Genomic DNA, 20,193 nt, shown 5'->3' with positions numbered 1-20,193 from the left:
TCTCGGAAAGGACTGTTCAGTCACATTCCTTGTCTGATGTTTCTCTTTTACAGAATTTATGAAAGAGTGGTGGAAAAGCCCTCTACAGACTTGCCTCTGGGCACAGCATTTTGGTTGGGACAGAGAAGTAATGCACATGGATATTTTAAGGTATATGTTGAGTGCAGCTGAGTATAAAGTGTGACTTCTACTGAGTTTGGAGACACATCTTTTCTACAGTGTCAAACAAAAGAATTGACTTGTATAGATGTTTATGTATGTTTTCAATTACTGTTTTTCATGTATTTAGAGGGTAAGATAACTCCTCAAGGAGTTTGATCTTCAAACATTTTAGATATTCTTACAAGGCTGCATTTGGGGCAGTTGATATCTCATTCTTGAAATTAAGCATTCAAAGTAATAAAAAGCTAAAATGTTAACATATAAATAAGCTCTCTGTCACTGCAATGTAACCTTTGGTGAGACTTCTACAGGAATGTTAGTAGCAGATTAGGGATTTTTCTGTTATGATCTCTTTGTGTAAAAGACTGTCCACTTTATGTATTTTTTTAGTATATTATTAGAAACACTCCATAGAATTTCATCTTTGGAAAAGAAAAAGTATGCATTCCATTTCATTTTCAAGTATGAAGGATGAAAAAACAAAGTCCAAGGAATTGCATCACTGCAAGGCTGTATTATGACCGTTTTCTCTCAGGGACCGTACCAGTGCCTGCAATATACAAGTGGCTTAATGAATGATTACTAGATCAAACAGTATGCTTAACTCATGAATTTAATGGGAAGGTAGTTACTAATAAATTTAAATTTGTGTTCTAAGCAAGATCTATAATTTTAGAAAGATGCTTTTATTTAAACCTTGACAGCTCTAAACCAGGAGCTCTGAATCTTTTCTTCCTGCTAAGCCCTGGCCTTACTCCTGCTGATGCAGTACACTTTCGTGCTTCTTTTTATTTTATTTTATTTATTTTTTTATTTTTTGGCAGAGCCAGGGATTGAACTCAGGCCCTCATGCTTGCTAGGCAAACGCTTATTCACTGATCTATCTCCCCAGCCCCTCCCCTTTTGTGCTTCTATGCATAGGCATAAGCTTCTGCAGAGCGGTAAGGAATTTGAACAAAGCCAGGCAGCTAGTGAGTGCCATACAGGAAACTGACTCCACTTTTACAGATTCTCAAAAATCAGCAACACCCATGTAAGGGTGGCAGAGGCATGCTGGGAGTTCCAAATCTCTCCTTTATCGAATTATGATATTTTACCCCTGGAGTCCAGCTGTGGCCTCACAGTACTTACAAATGATGTGGCCATCTTTAGGGGTCACCATCCTTGTTGCAGCCTGAAAAAGGTAACCCCTCAAGCAGTGTAGCATGAGAACTGTGTGACTGCATATGCTAGCTTCGCTTTCACATTACTACTTCCGTGTGGCGAGACAAGTTTGTACATGAGTCACCTTCTCAATCCAAATGGAAGCAGGTAGCAGATTCAGTGATTCTTCACAGTGTACTAAAATATTTATCATGCACATTGACACATTAACTATGTAGGATACATGGTTAGTATTTGACTGGTAAATCTTTATAAGTAAAATCAAAATTGTCTTCATAACATGTTGGTTAGGTAACAGCTGTCTTTAGACATTCTGTTTGTGTTTTTCAAAGGGATAAATTGAAATGTCAATAAAGGGTGATACATAAAGTTGATGCAGAAAGTGGGGAATCAGTGGATGAAAGAGACAGCTGGACTGTGATGAGATCGTTTCTGAGCTATCGCTGGCCTTTGCGCTAAGAGCACGCGGGAAGCTAATTACACCTTAAGGACTAAGGATGCATGTGAATTCTGCCTTTAAAACGTGATAAAACCTTCCATGTAAAACAGGCCATTTCTAGCTGATATTTTAATAAATTTCATGCAAAACTTTCTGTGTTCCTACAGCTCATCACTGAGTCTTACCGCACATGTTTAATAATTCTATTGTCGTTTTCTGAATCGAGAAATTACTTTTAAAAGATCTCATGGGAAAATGAGCAATTCTCAAATGAACATTGCTACTACAACTCAGTTTTTCTTTTTCTTTTGGGAGGTTATAATTAATTCAGAATTGGTCTCAGTATTCGGATGCTGAAGCCAGATGTGATTGTCAGGTTAATTTTTAAAGGTCGTTTTCAAGTCTTCCTTCAGTGGCTAACTAAAAATAACTTCTCAAGACAACTTGACTATTGCCACTTAATTATACCTTGACATTTAATCTTAAAGCTTTAAAGATATTACCAATACGACTACATGGGTAATCATCTATTCCACTTAATGAACTTCTTCCCCTGTTGGTATCAAGTAGAGGGAATATATTCCTAAAAACTCTTTACTCAAGGCTTCTGGTGAGTCTACTGTTTAATGTCTTTCTTCATGATCTCAAATACTGAACATTATTTGAATACATGAAAATAATGTCTGTTCAAAAATTCTTCCCACACAGGGTGTCATGCAGGATGTGCACTTGCTGGTCATGCCCCAAGGGTTCATTGCTCAGTGCCCGGACCTCAACCGCAGTAAGTCTGGCAGTCTTGCGCAGTGGGCTGGGCTGGGCTGGGCTGGGCTGGGCAGTGTGCTTCTGGCTTAATCTTGTGCAGAATGTCAGGTGAAATTGGAGTTCACGTATAATGGCTTCACTTTAAAGTGAGGCAGATTGAACCCCTTATGAATGCCATTTACTGACGTCATGTTTGCAATTCTAGCCTGTCCAACGTGCAATGACTTCCATGGACTGGTGCAGAAAATCATGGAGCTTCAGGATGTTTTAGCCAAAACATCAGCCAAGGTAAAAGGCACTAGGGAATGTGTTGAAGGAGTTAAAAAATCCTTGAGGTTCCTAACAGTTCCTGTTATCAACACGGAGTTGCATCTCTGAGAGATTCCCTATAACATAATGGTTTGCTCAAGGGAAAGTCTTACAGATATTCAAACTGTGGCCACATATACAGTGAACGATTCCTCAAATCAGGAGTGAAGCAGACTACTTGGTTTGTCCACTGCTAAGTACAACAAGATTTATCCTTTAGGCCAGTTTTATTATTCTTTATTCCTATTGAGATTTTCATTACAAGCAAAGAGGTAGGAAGATTGTAAAGACACTCGAATTACCTGTTCGTTTCTGCCGTAATTTAGTCACCCTCTCTTGAACTTTTATCAGGCTTCCTGACAAGTCCACCAGATTCAAACTTTTGTAGTGTGGGTATGGATTACCAGAAAGATGTGTCCTATCACATATGATTTGATATTTATGTAATACAAATTTTAAATTTTGGGGGGCCTGGCCCTAGCTCAGGCCTTTAAGTGGCTGCTTCCACAAAGCTGTCAGCCTCAGGTTGCTGGAGTTCAAACCTCACACCTCTCCCGCTGGCCAAAAGTGCCCTGAAGGCATTCGAGGAACAAAAAAAAAAAAAATTTTAAATTTTATTTTTCCCTTGAGTAAACCTATTTATGAAATTAAACATATCTTAAACATAGAAAATTCTTCCCCTGTATCGTGGTTGAAACTATTTTGAACTGGTCTCCATTTATACTTTATAAATTATGCTTCTTGTTTTAAAGGCAGGAAGCAAATTTTTCACCAAAGGCAGAAAGGGAAATCCTTTCTTTAATTAAAGGCTTAAGTATGTTTATGACAAGAGGTTGGTGGGCGCGGCCTGCCAGGGCCGCACCTCTGTGTTGTGGTGTGGTGACCTTGCACCCCTCTTCTGCCACAGCTGTCTCGAGCTGAACAGCGCATGAGCAGGCTGGACCAGTGCTACTGTGAGCGGACTTGCACCCTGAAGGGGGCCACCTACCGAGAGTTCGAGTCCTGGACAGACGGCTGCAAGAACTGCACGTGCCTGGTACGGCTTCCATGTGTGCTCATGCAGAGGGGACGCGGATGCCCTTGCTGTTTAAAAATTTATTAAAACAATGTAATCATGAAATTTTCACGACCTATTTTCTCAGGACGCAACACTAAGTGCCAGCAAACCTGGTCACATCTAAAGAGCTATGTGTTGCATTATTAAAACCACTTTCTGGGCTGCAAGGGTGATTATGGCTTGCACTGCTGTGAAGTTTAAGCTTATTGATACACACATGAAGTTAGCAATTTAAATCAGGCTAGTAAGGCGACTCCCCGGGGAGTCCCTCCTCTAGGCCTTAGTGTTTCCTCTCATGTTTTAATGCATTTTAATGAAACAAAATTTTGTACAATATTAAAGTATGTTCATATTGAAAAATATAAAGAAATATTTGAGTTTCAGTGACTAAGAGAATTTTTAATAGTTGACTACTTCAGTGGACTACAAATTACAGAATTAAAAAAATGGTATGTATCCAATTACTCACTGATAAGGAGGATAATTCAGTGCATGATTATTCTGGAACTGTATATTCATTTTCAAAAGAAAGTTCACAATGAGCTTGTTTTTGAAATTTTACATTTGTGTGAACTTATCTGTTAAAAACTATTTTTTATGGAAAGAAGTTGGAATGACTTGAATTTGTCCTTTAAGAATTTTCCTCTTGTTTATTCAGGTTATTTTCAAAACAGAATGTTGTGCGTAAAGAACAATCAAACTAGTAAAGTAGTTCAGAAATAGTGTGTGCACACATTTTTTTATCTACATTTTCTCAACAGAATATGTTTGTACCAAAATTATAACAGTTTACAAGTACAGTAACACTTCTTAAAAAGTTAAATCAGGACTGAAAACCTAGTGGAGCAACAGGGAGAATGTGGTGCAGGGAGGTCAGCCGGATGGCTCGGTCGGCCTGAGCAGCCAGCTCCCTGGGCTCCGGTGACTGCCAGGAAGCGAATTCCAGTGGTTCCGTGTGCAGTTTGGGTCCTCCTGTAGTGACTGGCAGCACAGCCCTGCCTTGTGTGGGGAGCTTGGCTAAGCTTAAATATCATTTGAAAGTTCTGAGTATTGAGCCTAGACTTCGGGGGGTGCAGTAGCTGTTCTAGGAATATCCTGGTTTGTTGCCATTCAGTTTGTGAGTCGCTGGTGACCATCTGGGTACCGTGGGATCAATCTGGGGATCAGCGGCTGCCCCGGCCTGGTATGCCCTGGTGGCTGGTGCTTTTTTCTCCACCCTTGCCTTTATCCATTCTCCTACAGAAAGTAAGGACTGTAGCTCAGTTAGGATCAATTGCTGGATAGACAACGGAAACCAGTAACCGCTGTGTGATTGCTGTGTGTGTTCCTGTGGGTGTCTATATGATGTGTATTGCTGTATCAAGCTAAAGAAAATTGTGTAGCTATGACTTTATGTGGAGAGTTTGACATTTAAAGAACAGATTTGGAAATTGAGGGTTACTGATTTCCTACTTGAAATTCTTTACATATTGTTTGCTTTATAGAATGGAACCGTCCAGTGTGAAACGCTGAGCTGCCCCGCTCCCGACTGCCCGCCCAAGTCGGCCCCTGCGTACGTGGACGGCAAGTGCTGCAAGCAGTGCCAGCGTGAGCATGACTTTTGTGGCGATGCTGTGGTTGGGGAGACCCCCGGGCTGTGTAGCAGTGCACTTGTGTGCACTGGGTTAGTCTGAACGAGCTACAGAGCTTTTGGAGAGCATGCGAATGAGAATACTGTTTTCTAGTTTAAAATGCTATTGTTATAGTCTGGAAGGACAGTTTTTTCTTGGAAAAAGCTGTTCTTTATAGAAATGTTAGTGGGAAGAATTGTGAAAAAAAAAAACTTACTAAAAAGAATTTTGCCTATTATACTACTTAATGTAAGTACCTCCTACATAGAGCAAGAACTATTCACCCTGGAGCACAGCAGCTAAGGAAACCCGTGGTGTGAGTGCCTGTAACCACAGACGATGCGCCCCTCCTGTCCCCCAAGCAATAGCGTTCCATGTTCTTACGTGACTGTTGCGCATGTACAGGAGCCATGGCCATATTCAGAAAGAAAAGGCTCACACCCCTGTGCGAGAGGCCTCCTGCCTCTTGGCATCTTCACATAACAGTTTATTTCTGGTGGCAGAAAATGCTTAGAATCATCGGTAGCTCTTCACACATAAGTTCTATATCATTCAGTGACACAAATCAGTTCATCTGTGTTACTCATAAAGACTTCACTTACATTATTGTTAAAGAAAGCCCTTGACACATTCTCCTGTTTGTCTGAAGGAGTACTGTGTGAACACTGGGTTGTTCTAATGTTTGTAGAATGTACACCGTTGTTTAAGTGCACATGCGTCTGTATGGGTGCATCATACAGAAAGAGCCAGAAGGGAGGAGGAGGGAGGTGGGGGCGCGTGATGGCACAGGAAGGAGAGGGGCTGACCGCTGCTTCCGCTTGGGTTTTGTGTTTGCTTTCTTTAACTCGGCCATCCCTTACTCTTGCTTACACAGTGTGCTTTCCTACTGCTAGTGAGAGCAACTAGTTATGGGAGAAAAATTAGGACACACACTGATTTAATTCCCCTGGGAGCTCATTCATATTTAATTATGTTAGACTTTACATTGAAGCCAGCCCATTACGTGCAACTGTATTAGTCTACTCAAGTAGACGTGGAGGAACTAGGAAGGATGGGATATAATTGTTGTTCCGCATCCCACCAGCTAATTTCCTTAGTGAGCAGCAATCTGGGTTTTTACTTGAATTTCTCTTATTATCTCAAAGCTAAAGGTTATGTTCCACAGTTGGCTTTGTAGGTAGGAGGAAGAATTCTTGTATAGAGTTTTATAATACAGCAAGAGCAGGAATCATGTCTTTTGTTTTAGCTTCTTTTCTCCCATAATTCTATTTTGTTATCAGTGAATGTGACAGATTTGCGTTAAGTGATGTCAGTGTTGTTGGATGCAGGCTGATTGGAGTAATGGGCCACGTAATGGCTGTGCTAGTCAGAAGTGGCAAATTTCACTTCTGATTTTACCATTGTCTCTGTTACAGGAGTAAACGGCCTATTAAATCACACTAATACTTGAAATCTTTGCAACAAGCATGTAGTTAGACTTAATGAAATGGGAAAATATTTTGAGATTCATTGAATACAGTTTCTGCCAGACTTTGGTGTTGTTGACAAGAAATTGACTGTATTTGCCTCCTGCAAATAGTGAAAACCAGATAGCTGGAGTTAAAGGTGAGCAGACCTTGACATCACTGATAAAAAAAAACCAAAATCTTAAATAATTTATTTGGTGCTATCATTTTATGTGGCTAAAATGTAACGAAGGTGAAGTAACTGTCTTTTTTGGTTTTACCCAATGTTATGTTATAGAACATACAGGATTTATGTCTATATTTGCTTGTTGCTTTTGGTTTTCATGAATTTAACATTTTAATAGAGCTGTAGGATATTTCAGTAAATGTTCATAAACTTTTTATAGAGGAAATACATAACTCATATAGCAAATACTTATTAGAAATTATTTGAGGAGTCTTTACAAAGCACAGTTAAAAAGAAGCAACTAACATTATTTTAGAAAATGCTTCTGAAAGCATGTATGACAAATGGCATTTAAAAACAAGTTTAATAATCACATCCTAACTAGCTTTCTTAGCTAGCTTTCTATACGTGTGCTTACCATGGAAGACATCAATAGCTACAAACACCCACCATATTTTTCTTGGTGTGTATCTGTTACATAGAAGGAAAAGTGGTCTGATGTTTTTCTTTGTTAATTTCCTTACTCATATCATTTTATAATTTATAGTAGCTTGATTTTATTAGAGCACAAGTTCTAAGGTATTTTACTCTACTAAATACATGAACACATCTCCCTCCATTCATTCTCTCTGAAACACTCTTGATCAGTTGCCTTTCTATTGACATAAGAATTAATAAAATATATCCCTCAGTAAAAACTGTTGAGAGAAATTAATCATTTATTGTTTCTAAGGTCCCTGGAGGGCAAAACTGCTCCATGTTACTTGACAGACTGAAGTGAACAAAATAAATCCAAGCGGGAGGTCCCTTTCTGGTGTTCCTTCAGTCCTGTCGGGCTTGCTTCCTGGAGTTGTTTGGCTGATTGTGAGCAGCCGTGTTTTGTAGTTTCCTTCGTATTTTGTTTCAGTAACTTCAGCTGCAACCCTTTACCTCAATATAGATACTGATGAACAGCCAGAAGTTTGTTGTTCTGGGAAAGAAGTCCTAGAGAAGAACGCTTGTCCCTTTTCTTTATTTGAATTGGCGTAAGCATTAGTGGGGGGAAGCTTTACTTGTCCTGCCTCTACCAGTCAGCTGCTGACCTTCAGTTAACCAGAAAGGAGAAAGTTCAAAGTCAAGAATGCAAATCCTAAATCACTGAGATAATGATAATCACTGCGACAGCGAGTCGTCTCACTTCTGCAGGTGAGAAGGCCCACTTGGGGCTCTCGCTTCATCTGAGTGGCGCACAGGTAGGTCCTGCCTCCCTCCTCCTAAGCAGAGGACTCTGTGCGTGGCTGGGCTCACCCTCGAGTCCCCTCAGAAGTTCCAAGTGCAGTGTGCTGCTTCCCAGCCTGCTGTCTCCTTTGGAACCATCTGTTAGCATCGCTCTCCGTGGTCCAGTTTCGTCGGCTGGCAGCTAAGCTCAGCAAGGTGCCGCGCAGCTCTAGAGCACAGGCAGAGCTGCGTCTGGGGAGCCTGCTCCCGTCACGCATGGGCTCCAGCGGGGCGGAGCTGTCCCTGTCCTGCATCTCAGGCTTGGCCTCTGGCCTCTCAGCCAGTGCAGGGAGGTTCTGGGGGACTTCAGCCCTGAAATAGGATAGGGTCGAGATAATTCTAGTATATAAAACTTCAGCTTATAAAGCACATGAAGAATTTCAGAAGACACTTATGTTCTATGAAATATGACATTATCGAAAGCAACAGATACTAGAAAACATTTTAAACAAGTTGGTGCTTTTCTTTATTTTCTTCCACTGGGTTGTGGATTAAGGCTTATGCACAGAGCAGTTTCACAGAAAGAGTGGTTCACAAAAATAGGTAATTTTAAGAAAATCTGACTGATGCCTTTTATAGAAAAGTATGCAGAAAGAGAGAGAGAGAAATTTCCTTTACTAGAAGACAAATGCAGGAGATGTGAATGATCATCATGGTTCTTTAGTATTTGCGTGGTAATAATGATTTCAGTGGCATTTTTCTCATAGAGGCCAGGTTTGAATAAGCTTAAATCAGTCTTTTGATTGAACAACATCAATTTCAACACATAATATAAATTACATTTTAATATGCTTTGGGGGATTAGACATCAGATTATTTTAAGCTTAATTTAGAAAGTCATCTCTACTGGGATTAAGTGGATTACAGTGACGTATGTGCACTGAGCCGTCATGTGTGCAGGCTGCAAGTCAGGAGCTTTGCATTGGGCTCTGCAGCTCACAACTCCTCAGCTGGGCATCTTCAGTCAAATTACTCTCATGGCTTCTATTTCCTGATTCGTAATGTGGAGATAAAGTTTGTATCTACTTAGACTTTGGGTGAAGATTAAATGAACAGTGGCTCTAAAGGCTTAGAAGAATGGGAGCTGCTGTTTTCATTCAAAGGACCATTCATGTTTATTGATAAAATACAAAGTAGTCAAGTAAGCTCATCGGGTCGCAGGTCTTGCCAGTACTAATACACAGTCCCGGCACGCAGCGCACACGTTCTCTGTGAGGAGGTGGTGCATGGACTTCCCTTCTCGTCCCCTCCCCGTCTCTTGCTCTCCCTCCCACCTGAGAAGAGTCTATTTTCCTACTTCCTGTCATCGCTCTTTTATTTAGCTCCATCTTTATAATTTGAGTTTCTGGAGTAGGAGGAGCTGGGCAATATTAACACTTGTGTGCTTGCTTTATTTTGCCTGCCATTATGGAATCAATATGCGACCATTTGCCTACAAGTGACTTAAGTTTATCTCTTTATGGAAGAGTAGCACCTCCTTGAGCACGTTAGCTGCTCCTCTACTCATGGCGAGGTAGGTGGCTTTCCAGGCTGTGCATCGTGCCGCTATGTGCACGGCCCTGTGTCTGTCACTGGAAGCTGCATGGGACCTCGGGAGATCTTTGAAACAGCTCTTTGCTTTGGAGAAGTCAGGATTTCATTATTCTCATCTTTAGGGAGGAAACATGAAACCAGGCGAGTGAAGAGTGACTTTACTAATGCTAACTAGCGATATTGCTGACGCTGAGTTCTGATGTACCGCCTTACTTTCCTAAGGCCATGGTCTTCCTCTTGATTCAGGCTGATGCTCAGAACTGTTTCCTACATATTGTGTACTTTTCTGTGAGTCAGGCTTCTTTCCCTCATGACCACACTGTGAGATTCATCCACATTTTGTCGCAGATCCAGTATGCCCATGGAGGCCCTTTGTACCTGTTATGCCATTCGGATGGAGACGTAGAACTTTCGGCTCTTGGTGTGTGTGTGTCATTTGGTTTAATGTTACACAAGTTAGTCTCTCACTGAAGGTCATTTACATGGTTTTCAAGCTTTGCCTATGTGAATAGTCCTAAAGCATCCTGTACATATTTTTGGTCATACAGATGGACGCATATTTTTCTTTTTAGATGCATGCCTTTTTATACATGTGAGTATATTTCTTACAGTGGAGTTGTTTGGTTAATAGATAAAGCTCTTTCACTTTGTGTGAAAACCATACTGTGGAATAGTTTTACAAGTGCTTGTACTAGTTTCTCATCTCACCCACAATGTGCAGAGGCTCCAGTTGTCAGACCCTCCAGACTAATTGGCATTTTTGGTCTTTTTAATTTTAGCCATTCTGATAAGTGATGTGGGCACATGGTGTGGTATTGTGGTTTGCATTTTACTTCCCATGTGACTCGTTAAGCTGAGCATCTTCCCGCAGACAGCTGCACGTGGCTTAGCGCCTGACATGTGTCCTGAGCCATACAGCATCACGTGCACTGACAGCCTTGTGAGGAGCACCCTTCCACCTCCCCCGGCTAGCGGGTGTGTGCAGCTCTGCGGCGGCCTGCTGCTCCTGGGGCAGGGCGAGTAAAACAGCGCCAGACTGAGTCAAGCCCTGAGCAAACGAGCAGTTGAGAGATGGACTCCACATCCGCTGGGCGAAGCGTGCTGATACACACAGCTCGCTTCTTCACAGTAGACTTGTTTGGTGACGAATAGAAGGAGAGCACTCGAAAATGATGTGAAATGTAGAAAATACACAAACTGGCAGCATGGGTGTGTGTCACTGTGAAAGCGTCAGGTACTTGTGTATAACTACGTGCGCTGTCTTTCATAAGACTCACAGTGCAGTAGGGCTGCGTATGCCAGCGGAGTCCCCGGGCAGTAGGGTTAGTCCGGCTTCACTGAAACTTTAGAGGGCTTAGATCATATCTGTAACCCATCGCTGACTTCAGTGTTGTTATGTTGTACACGAGTGAGCTTATGGGCTGCTTTCATGAACTTTAAATAATAGAAAATAAGAGGAAATGTTATCATATGTACGCGTTTCTCTAGCTTTTCACAAAATGCTAGTTCGGGAGGTTTGATTATTCTATTTGCATATTAATATGCATTCACTTGAAATGAATAGCAAAGTAGAGGGGGAGGTTAAATGACAGCCACTCAGGTATTTGAGGATTTTTAAAAATAGGGATGATGAGGTTAGAAAACTGAGTTGGAGATTCTGAACATGTATTCATGACTTTGAACACAAAGCAGTGGCATGTAATGTATCAAATTGTTCTTTAAAATGGGGGAAATATGAAGTATGTAATTTGTTTAGGTTATGTTGAAGTAGAAAATAATCTTAGACAAACTAACCAATAAACACAGCTGTCTCTACTGTAATGTTGGAAGCATAGAAAGTACCTAGTATATGCCCACATCTGTTGCACATGAACACAGTTGCACATTAGTGGGGATTGCAGCGACTCCAGGGGCCACAGGACTGCAGTGCCAATAATGGGGGTGGGTGGGTGGGTGGTAGAAAAAGCAACCAAGAGAAGGGGTACTTTCTGCATAGTAGATGGAATATTTTAGACTGTTTCTTGAAAGTGTGTGATTATTAAAGAATACTATGTAACAAAGCAGCTTCTTGTCACTATGTAACAAGAAGCCGGAATGAACTGAAAGCCTGGTGTCACTGTCAGGCATGTGCACAAACCTCGTCTAATGCAGTCTTTTCTCACTAAATGTAGTTTCATTTAGTATGTAAAATAAGAAAGGGTACGGGGGCTGGCAAGTTAGCTCAGCAGACTAAAGTGCCCGCTTAGGCAAGCTTAGGTAAGCCAGGGGACCAGGGTTTGATCCCCAGCACCACATGCTGTGCCAGCCCTGCCCCCAGGGCAGCCTGAGCTGGCCCGAGTCCTGGTGTAGTGCGCATGCCTCTAATCCCAGCGCTGGGGAGGCTGAAAGCAGGAGGATCACTACGAGTCTGCACTGCATAGTGAGACCCTATAACAACCAAATAAATAAATAAATAATAATAATGGGTAAATTATAGAATTCAGACTTCTTTCCTAACTCTGTGTGTGACAGAATGGGCAGTTCAAGTGTCTGTCACTTTAAGCTAAAGAGCTGTATTTCCACAGAAGACAAAGAGCTCTGTGTCTTATTAGGGATTTCATCAAGATAACCCTGGAGGTTTCCCCAACACTATTAATACTTTTATGCTGATAATTTTCAAAAAAGCAACTGGCATGCTCTTCCTTTTAAATGTTATAAAAACTGACATATGCCAATTCAGTAGAAAAAAAGATGAGTTGGCAAAATATTAGTAAACAACAATAATTATAATTAATATATTCTTAACATTCATTACAAGAAGACACCACATGACACCTTTTAAGGACATTAGGAAAATATAAATGTGCTCCTACTTGGCTTATAGTGGCGCTGGGACATCAGGAAAAGGCAGCGTCATGGCGCGCTGACCGTGCGGAGCGACTTGCTGTGTGTGCCAGCTCCGAACGCTAGAAATTGCTCAGCTTTATCATTCTTTCTTCCTAATCCTGCTATAGTCATTTTAACGTTTTAATTAAAAATAATGGATGCATATAATATTCAAACCATGCAAAGATAAAACAATCAACTTTTCTCTAGTCTCCTGTTCTCAAACTTCTACTCCTTGTGCATCTTTCTAGACAATTTTTAATGCATCCACCAACACATGACAGCAGGCCTGTTATGTATTGTAAGTGATATCATATATTCTCTTGCCCTTTTTGTTATAACATATATATTGATATTCTGTATCAGCTAAAATTGTTGCGTATTTTCCCAGGGCTTGCTATTTTGTTAATTTGTTTCTTCTACAAAGTGTGGTTGCTTCCAATTTGTTTCTGCTTTTCTACTAGGAGCGATGTTACGGACACATGATGTGCTTTTGAAGGGTAAGCCAAGACTGAAGCTGCAAGGTCACATGTGTATGACACTTTCATAGTGACTGCGCTCCCCAAATCGCTCTGCAAAAATAGCAGCCAGGTTGTTTTCTACCCCTAGTGAAGGGGCAGTAGGCAGTAGAGCTGAGGAAAGCCTGGGAACAACCCCATGCTCTGTCTTACTGGGCTTTGAAAGGATCTTAGCGGGCATTTTTCCTTTCTTTCTGTCTCCTTGAAAAGGTAATGTTAATATATGGAAGATCCTTTAAGGAGAGGTAATCTAGGAAAGCCCACACGTCTTTGTTTGACCACCAGCAGTGTTGTCTGGTGCACTTACATGGAAGTATTATTAGAATTAGTTGCTTTTCTGCATCTTCAGTACAGTCAGGGGATGACATAAAAATATATTGAATTCTTGCTTTTTGAAATGAAAGTAGTTTTCCAGAAGACATAGCATGGGGGTACTTCCCTGGGGTTCCAAGGCGTTGTGTTGTGTCTATTTAATAATGTTTTATTTTAAACTAAAGGAGAACACTTGGCTTCTGGTTCTTCACTCTGAATTGTAAGCTATAATTTCTCTTCATTAATAAAATCCTCAAATAAATATATTTTGTGGATTTCATTATTTTTCATGCCCCGTTACATTTTCTCAAAAGTATGTCCCTGCCCATATGATGACATTGCTTAGATGGCCTAAAAGTCTTCAGAAGAAAGCCTCATGCAGATGGGTCTGTGATAACAGTTAAGTTAAGCTGCCCAGCACTGTTTAGAGGCCTAAAAGCATGACTTTTTAGGTGATCAGAGGGTACTTCTCATTCTTAGTAGTGTAATGCTTTGAAACAAGTGAGAAGATTTCAGATTTGTACCCAGCTCACTAGCAATAATCTAGGTACCGTTCATATGAGACTCAATTTAAGAGAGAAGGAAAAATGCTTAGGCAGAAAATTCAGCTTCTTATCTACAGTGTGGTAGGTAATTGTTTTAAAAATGGACTTATTTTCTTTTCAATAGATATTGTACATAATGACATTTTGAAATCAGAATAGGGCAAATACATATGCAGTTTAGAGCATCTTGGAAGTTGATTCTGGCAATCATGTACAAAGGAGTAACTTAGGTAGACCAATTATGTAATAATGTCAAACAGACCTCAGTCATTGTGCCTGATGAAGCAGCACCCCGATCCCCCCCAGAATTGCAAGACAAGCACCTCGTAGTGCCAGCCTTCCACAGGGTGCCTTGAATCCTGTATGTGGTCTGTTTTTCTCTACATATTTATAGATTATATAGAGCAGATATAGATTACAAATTAAACAAGAAAAACTGATATAGAAGGATAGCATAAAGAAAGGATAGAAAATAGTTTTATTGTTCAATTAAGCGATCGTTGCAGAGATTACAATTTAAGAATGTTTCTTACAATGTAAAAGCTGGCACCAAGGTTCAGGTATATAACTAGACACACACGTTCAAAATTTCTTTAAAAATGGTTCCTGGAGCTGGCAGTGGTAAGAAGGGAGCCGTTCCAAGTCAGCATCATTAAAGTAGTCACCATCATGAGATGGCTGCTTTAGCCCATTCCAAGGCACAATCTGTCTTCCACCCACATCGTCATTCATGTTAACTGTAGCTTTTGCCTCTACATAGAGCAGCAGCTCCTGTCCACGCCCTTTCACCCGGCTGCTGGAATGCTGTTTCTGTTAGGTTCCTGGGTGCGGACCTCGAAGTCTGAACAGTGACATGGGCCGTCCTGGGATTGCAGGATTACAGGCTCAGAGCTTGCAGGTTTTGGTTGTTTTATACTTAACTTGCATTGTAACAGAACACAATTTCTAGACTGTCTTCATGGTGGCCCTTACTTACAGATATCCTTTTAACTCATAAAGAGGTGTCATGCAAATGCTGTGCAGCATGCTCAGCAAGTTAGGGAAGACGATTTGAAATCCATGTAGCACAATAGGAAATACATGAATACACCATTTGTGACTTCGGGCTTTGGCAAGTGGCCTCGGCGATCTGTGATGCACACACTGGTAGTTTTGCTGGGATCTCAGCTTTTTTCAGATGAGTGGGATGGCGTGTGTGCAGCTCCGTGGTTCTCAAGTTTTAATGGGAATGAGAATCACGTGGGGATCTTGTGAAAGTGAAAATTCTCATTAGAGCTTCTAGAGTGGGTCCAAGAGTTTGTACTTCTAAGCAACTCTTGGATGACGCCGATGCTGCTGGTGCAGGGGTGGACTTTGATTAGCAAACGCTTGGCTCCTGGCCGTGCTAGTCTTGCCAACTGGAATCTCAGCATAGCCTTCTCCCTCCTCCTTCTTGATCTCTAATATGAAGTAAGGTCTCTGCTCCATATCTTAGGGTTTGTGTTTGATCAGGTATTTTAGAAGTAAACTCTCTGAGTTTGAGAACATAACATGAGCCATCCTTCTTGGTCTCACAATGACTCTCAGTTTATAGATAAAGAAGGTAAAGTTACCTTGCTTGCCCCCAAATAACCTAGATAGTAAGACGCTGGTGCAGCAATTTCAGCATCCGCATAATTCGGCATGTACTTCCTCACATGATGTGTAGTGTGTAAGGAAAAAATTCAAGGTGAATTCAGAAGTGAGTTTGTGGTGTTCTGGAGACGGCAAAGATCCTGTGTTCAGAGGATTCTGTGATTTGATTATGGTTTTCTCCTCTAAAAGTCAAGTTGAGTTTTAACTCCCATTGTGAAATATTAAGGGGATGGAAATTTACTCTATGACGTTGAGAGGTGAAGCCTTCGGGATATGGTTGGGATTACAGAAGGTCATCAGCGTGGAGCTTCCATGATTGAATACTGGGAATTTGTGTGTGTGTGTGTGTGTGTGTGTGTGTGTGTGAGAGAGAGAGAGAGAGAGAGAGAGACACAGAGACAAAGAGACAGAGACAGAGACAGACAGAGACAGACAGAGACAGAGACAGACAGACAGCACACACACATGTGTCCTGGTATGCTGCTTTGTTGCTTCCTGTCACTTGTTGGGTGCTGCCCAGTTCTGCCATGACTGCAAGCATGAAGGCCATCACCAAATGGGATGCTGTGACCTGGACTTGCAGAATTTTGAATGAAAACAAATCTCCTTCCTCTACAACTTACCCAATCTGTGCTATTGTGTTACTGGCTACAGAAAACAGGCTAATTCTACAGCAAATTGGCACAGAAGAGTGTGGCTGTTGCTAATAATAAATCCTTTAACAAGCAAAGTAGCTTTGGAAATGCATCACAGGGCTGGGTTAGAAGCATTTGGAAAGCGGGCGACTGAAAAGCGAGACCTAGAGAAGCACAGTGCTGTGGGTGACCGAGGAGGGCACAGCCGAGGAGAGCGAGCAGCTGGTCTCAGCAGAAGGGGGCGGCGACGCACGTCCCGTCTCCCATCTGCAGTCCTGAGGGCACTGCCCGCAAGGGGGGAATCGCCAGCCGTAGCTCCTTGACATGAACCTCCAGGTCTTTAAAACACAGACAAGCCTGTTGACACTGCCGGTTTCACTTATTCAATATGTGTGGTACTGTGTTAGCAACCGCAAATGCACTGATAAATACCAGATGCTAGTGCTTAAGAAAAGAGAAAGGGTAGAAAAATTGAATGTAAGCCATCCAGTGTTATTAAGATGCCTGCTGACGAAGTATGACTTTTTATTAGTTTATAGGGACTTTTATATAAGAACAGAAATGGTTGATTCTGCTAGCTCAGGACAACTAAATTCAAGGACAAATGTCTTCCGATCAGGTGTTGTTGGTTTTAGTAAAGAAAGCACAGGGAAAGCACACAGAATTCAAAAGTAACAGTACTGAGGCTCTAGACCTCCCTGCATTATTAACTGGAATTGTTGCAAGTCAGTGACCAGATGAAATTATTTTGTGGCTCCAAAACCTTTACATTTTTCTTTGCATTTTTGTTCAATGAGATGGTTTTCTAAACACTGCTGGACCAATTCATAGCTATCTGAGTTCTCATCTCCTTGGTAACTTGCTTTCCTTGTGTATAATATGTAGCTATAGTCTATACTGGGAGGGTCTGCTGGGACGTGTTGTCCTCGTCTCATTGTTAAATTAAGCTGTTCTCAGACAGCTTGTAACTACTGCCTCACATACACTGGCATCTTTGGTTTTTTAAATTTTAGGCCCCATAAGAACAGGATTAATGAAAGCAAGCTAGTATGAGCAAATGTTAATGCAATGCATTTTCCACAAGGTTACTTCTCCTTTCCTTCTTTCTGCAAATTCTCCCATGCTCTCAGAACTGTGTTCCAAGTACCTCGGCTCTTGGGCTGAGTTTGCAGATGATGCTGTAGGAGGAGTTAGGGTCTGCACAAAGGCAGCTGTGCACAGATGGCCCTGCGCTTTCTCTTGGTTTTTATTCAGCTTATTCATGCTGTTTAAACTGGGTTCAAGCCTTCATGGTTTATTGTAGAATCATTTGTCAGAACCATGATTCTTTTTGTTTTTGCCTGAGTTGTCATTGTTGGATTTGGAAAAGTAGTTCTTTCTTATGCCTGGAGGAGGAGAAAAACTATAGCAAGTAATCCACTCCTTTTACATTCTTTTGTAGTTATGCATCAAGCTTTTAAATGCATAATTTTTTTTTCCTGGTCGCAAATTATGGTATCTCTTAGCAAATAATACTGAGGACTCCCTATTTATGTTTATGCCTGTAGTCCACCTTCAGCATTTCTCAGGCTCTGAACCTCAGAGAGGTCACTTTTATTTGTTGATTGGGAAGAAGGGAGGGGGAAGGGTTAGTATAGAACAAGATGGACATTGTCCTTGTTCACTGATTTATTTAATCTATTAATGTCCCTTCAGACCACTGTACTCCAATGCCGAGAGAGTTAGAATCCAGAGAAACAATCTGCAGAATGTGAAGTGGGATGTCAGAAAAAAATTGGAATAATGGTCTTAGCTGGGTTTTACTTATGAGCAGGAATGAGTTTAGAGAGCCTGAAATTATGCTACAGATAGTAGTGTGGTATGACACAGTTGAAATCAAGCATCTTTCCTTTGAATCTCTTTAGTTTCCATTCATTTAATTGATAGTTACCATTGTCTGTGAAGTAGGCTCTGTTAGCTGCTGGGGATGCAAGAGGGAACAAGGTGAACTCCTCTTTGTGCTTGGGGACCTGATAGTTCAGTGGGAGGACACTATGTAGTGATCAAGTGTACCGTGTAGCAGTATTAAGACACTGGGAAAGTACCTGCCGCGAGTGAAATTCAGCTAGTGGGGAGATAAAGGGAAAGACCCCCAAGAACACGGCACTGGAGCCGAGATGTGATGCACAGATAGCTTAAGCCAGCGAAAAGAGGAAGGAAGGAGTGCGCAGGCCAGGAGAGCTGGACACGGGAAGCTCCATGTAAGAGGCAGCCCGACCTGGAAGCGTGTTTGCAGTCAGGCCACGGATGCAAGTAGGAAAGTTGGACTTCAGATTCAGGAGTTCACTTTTACCCTAAAAGCCCTGGGATCTGCATTAGATGCTTTAAGTGAGGCGGGCGGGTCTGCTTAACAGCTATCCTGGAAGAGCTGATGGAAGCTGCCTGAGGTGCAAGCAGCGCAAAGCAGTTAAATTCTAGGTGATGTTTTGGAGATGAACTCAGCAAAAGCTTCTAATTACTAGAGATGGCTCTGAGTGAAAGGAAAAAAATCAAGGTGGCTCCATAGTCTTGGATTAAAATAGATGGAGTTGTTATTCACTGAGTTGGTCAGTGCTAGCAGCTGAGCTGATTTTAAGAGCATGGCCAAGATCCAGAGGCTGAGATAGATGTGTTCTTTGTGAGGCTTATGTTAGGCATTGAAGTGGAAATAAAATGTACAACGTTGGCTCTGTGGGTCAGGGGTGTCGAGTCTGGGAAGAAGTGAAAAAAGAAGATAAATGTCTATATATTTGAATTTTTTATGGTTGTTGGAAAGCAGTATTTTTAAACTTATTTTTTAAGGGGGCTTTTAAAAATATAAGCTAATTTTTGATACAATAAAAATGTATTTTTATAACGTTGCTTGTTCTACTCAGTATTTTTCAACAAAATGATTTAAATAGTTATGTAATTAAGGGATAGTGAGCTAGCTCAGCAGACTAAGGGCCTGCTTAGGCAAGCACAGGAGCTGGGGTTTTATCCCTGCACCACATGCCACGCTGGCCCCGCCCCCAGGTGCGCTGAGCTGGCCACCAGGTCTGGGCGTGGTGGCACACACCTGTAATCCCAGTGCTAGGGAGGCTGAAAACAGGAGGATCACCAGGAGTCCAAGCTGCATGGTGAGACCCTGCAAAAATACAAAACAAACAAACAAACCAATTATGTAATTGAATCTTGTGTTTTCCCAAGTACTTTAAAGGGAAAACAGTTACTTCTAACCTCTGAATGGTCCTCTTTTCTTCTTTTTAAATTTGAACAATATGGTTTTTATTTTTGTTTGTTTGTTTGTTTTTTCTGTATGTGTAGGATAATAATTCTGGTTAACTTTGTTGTTTCTTTTGAACAAGTTTGCCGGTCATTCCAGTACTGCTTGTTAAAGGGATCCCTTTTGTTCTCTAGTCATGTTCCACCTTAGTGCATCCTAAATATTTATATCCATCCATGCATTTTTGCCTGTTTCTAGAATTTCTGTTATTTTCTTTTAACTTAGTTCTCTCTAATTGTACTGATTCTACAGTATTTTGGTAAATGTATCTAATGGTACTGATGATTACAGTGTTTTGATTATTGATTATTAGTATGAATTTTCCAGGAAAGCAAATAGATATCATCATTCTTTTAATGATTTCTTTGGATTTTTTTTTTCTTTTTTTTCTGTACTGGGGAACAAACTCAGGACCTTGCACTTACCAGGCAGCCGCTTATGCCACTGAGCCATCTCCCCAGCCCTGGATGATGTTCTTTTATTGGTATTTCCAGAT

The 20,193-nt window shown here is 41.3% G+C and overlaps 1 protein-coding gene across 1 annotated transcript in view; it reads left to right on the top strand.

Moving 5' to 3' along the window:
- Positions 1-20,193, top strand: part of Nell2 (neural EGFL like 2) — a 410,830-nt gene that overhangs the window by 140,590 nt on the left and 250,047 nt on the right. The window contains exons 4-8 of the mRNA XM_023723548.1: positions 54-150; positions 2,474-2,546; positions 2,733-2,815; positions 3,744-3,872; positions 5,378-5,480. Of these exons, the coding sequence (XP_023579316.1) occupies positions 54-150; positions 2,474-2,546; positions 2,733-2,815; positions 3,744-3,872; positions 5,378-5,480 (485 nt within the window). The remainder of the gene's footprint in view (positions 1-53; positions 151-2,473; positions 2,547-2,732; positions 2,816-3,743; positions 3,873-5,377; positions 5,481-20,193) is intronic.

Source organism: Octodon degus, unplaced genomic scaffold (assembly GCF_000260255.1).
Source record: "Octodon degus isolate 3935 unplaced genomic scaffold, OctDeg1.0 scaffold00100, whole genome shotgun sequence".
NCBI classification, from domain to species: Eukaryota; Metazoa; Chordata; class Mammalia; order Rodentia; family Octodontidae; genus Octodon; species Octodon degus.
Note: the sequence above shows the minus strand (reverse complement) of the source record. Positions and strands in the feature narration are given on the sequence as shown.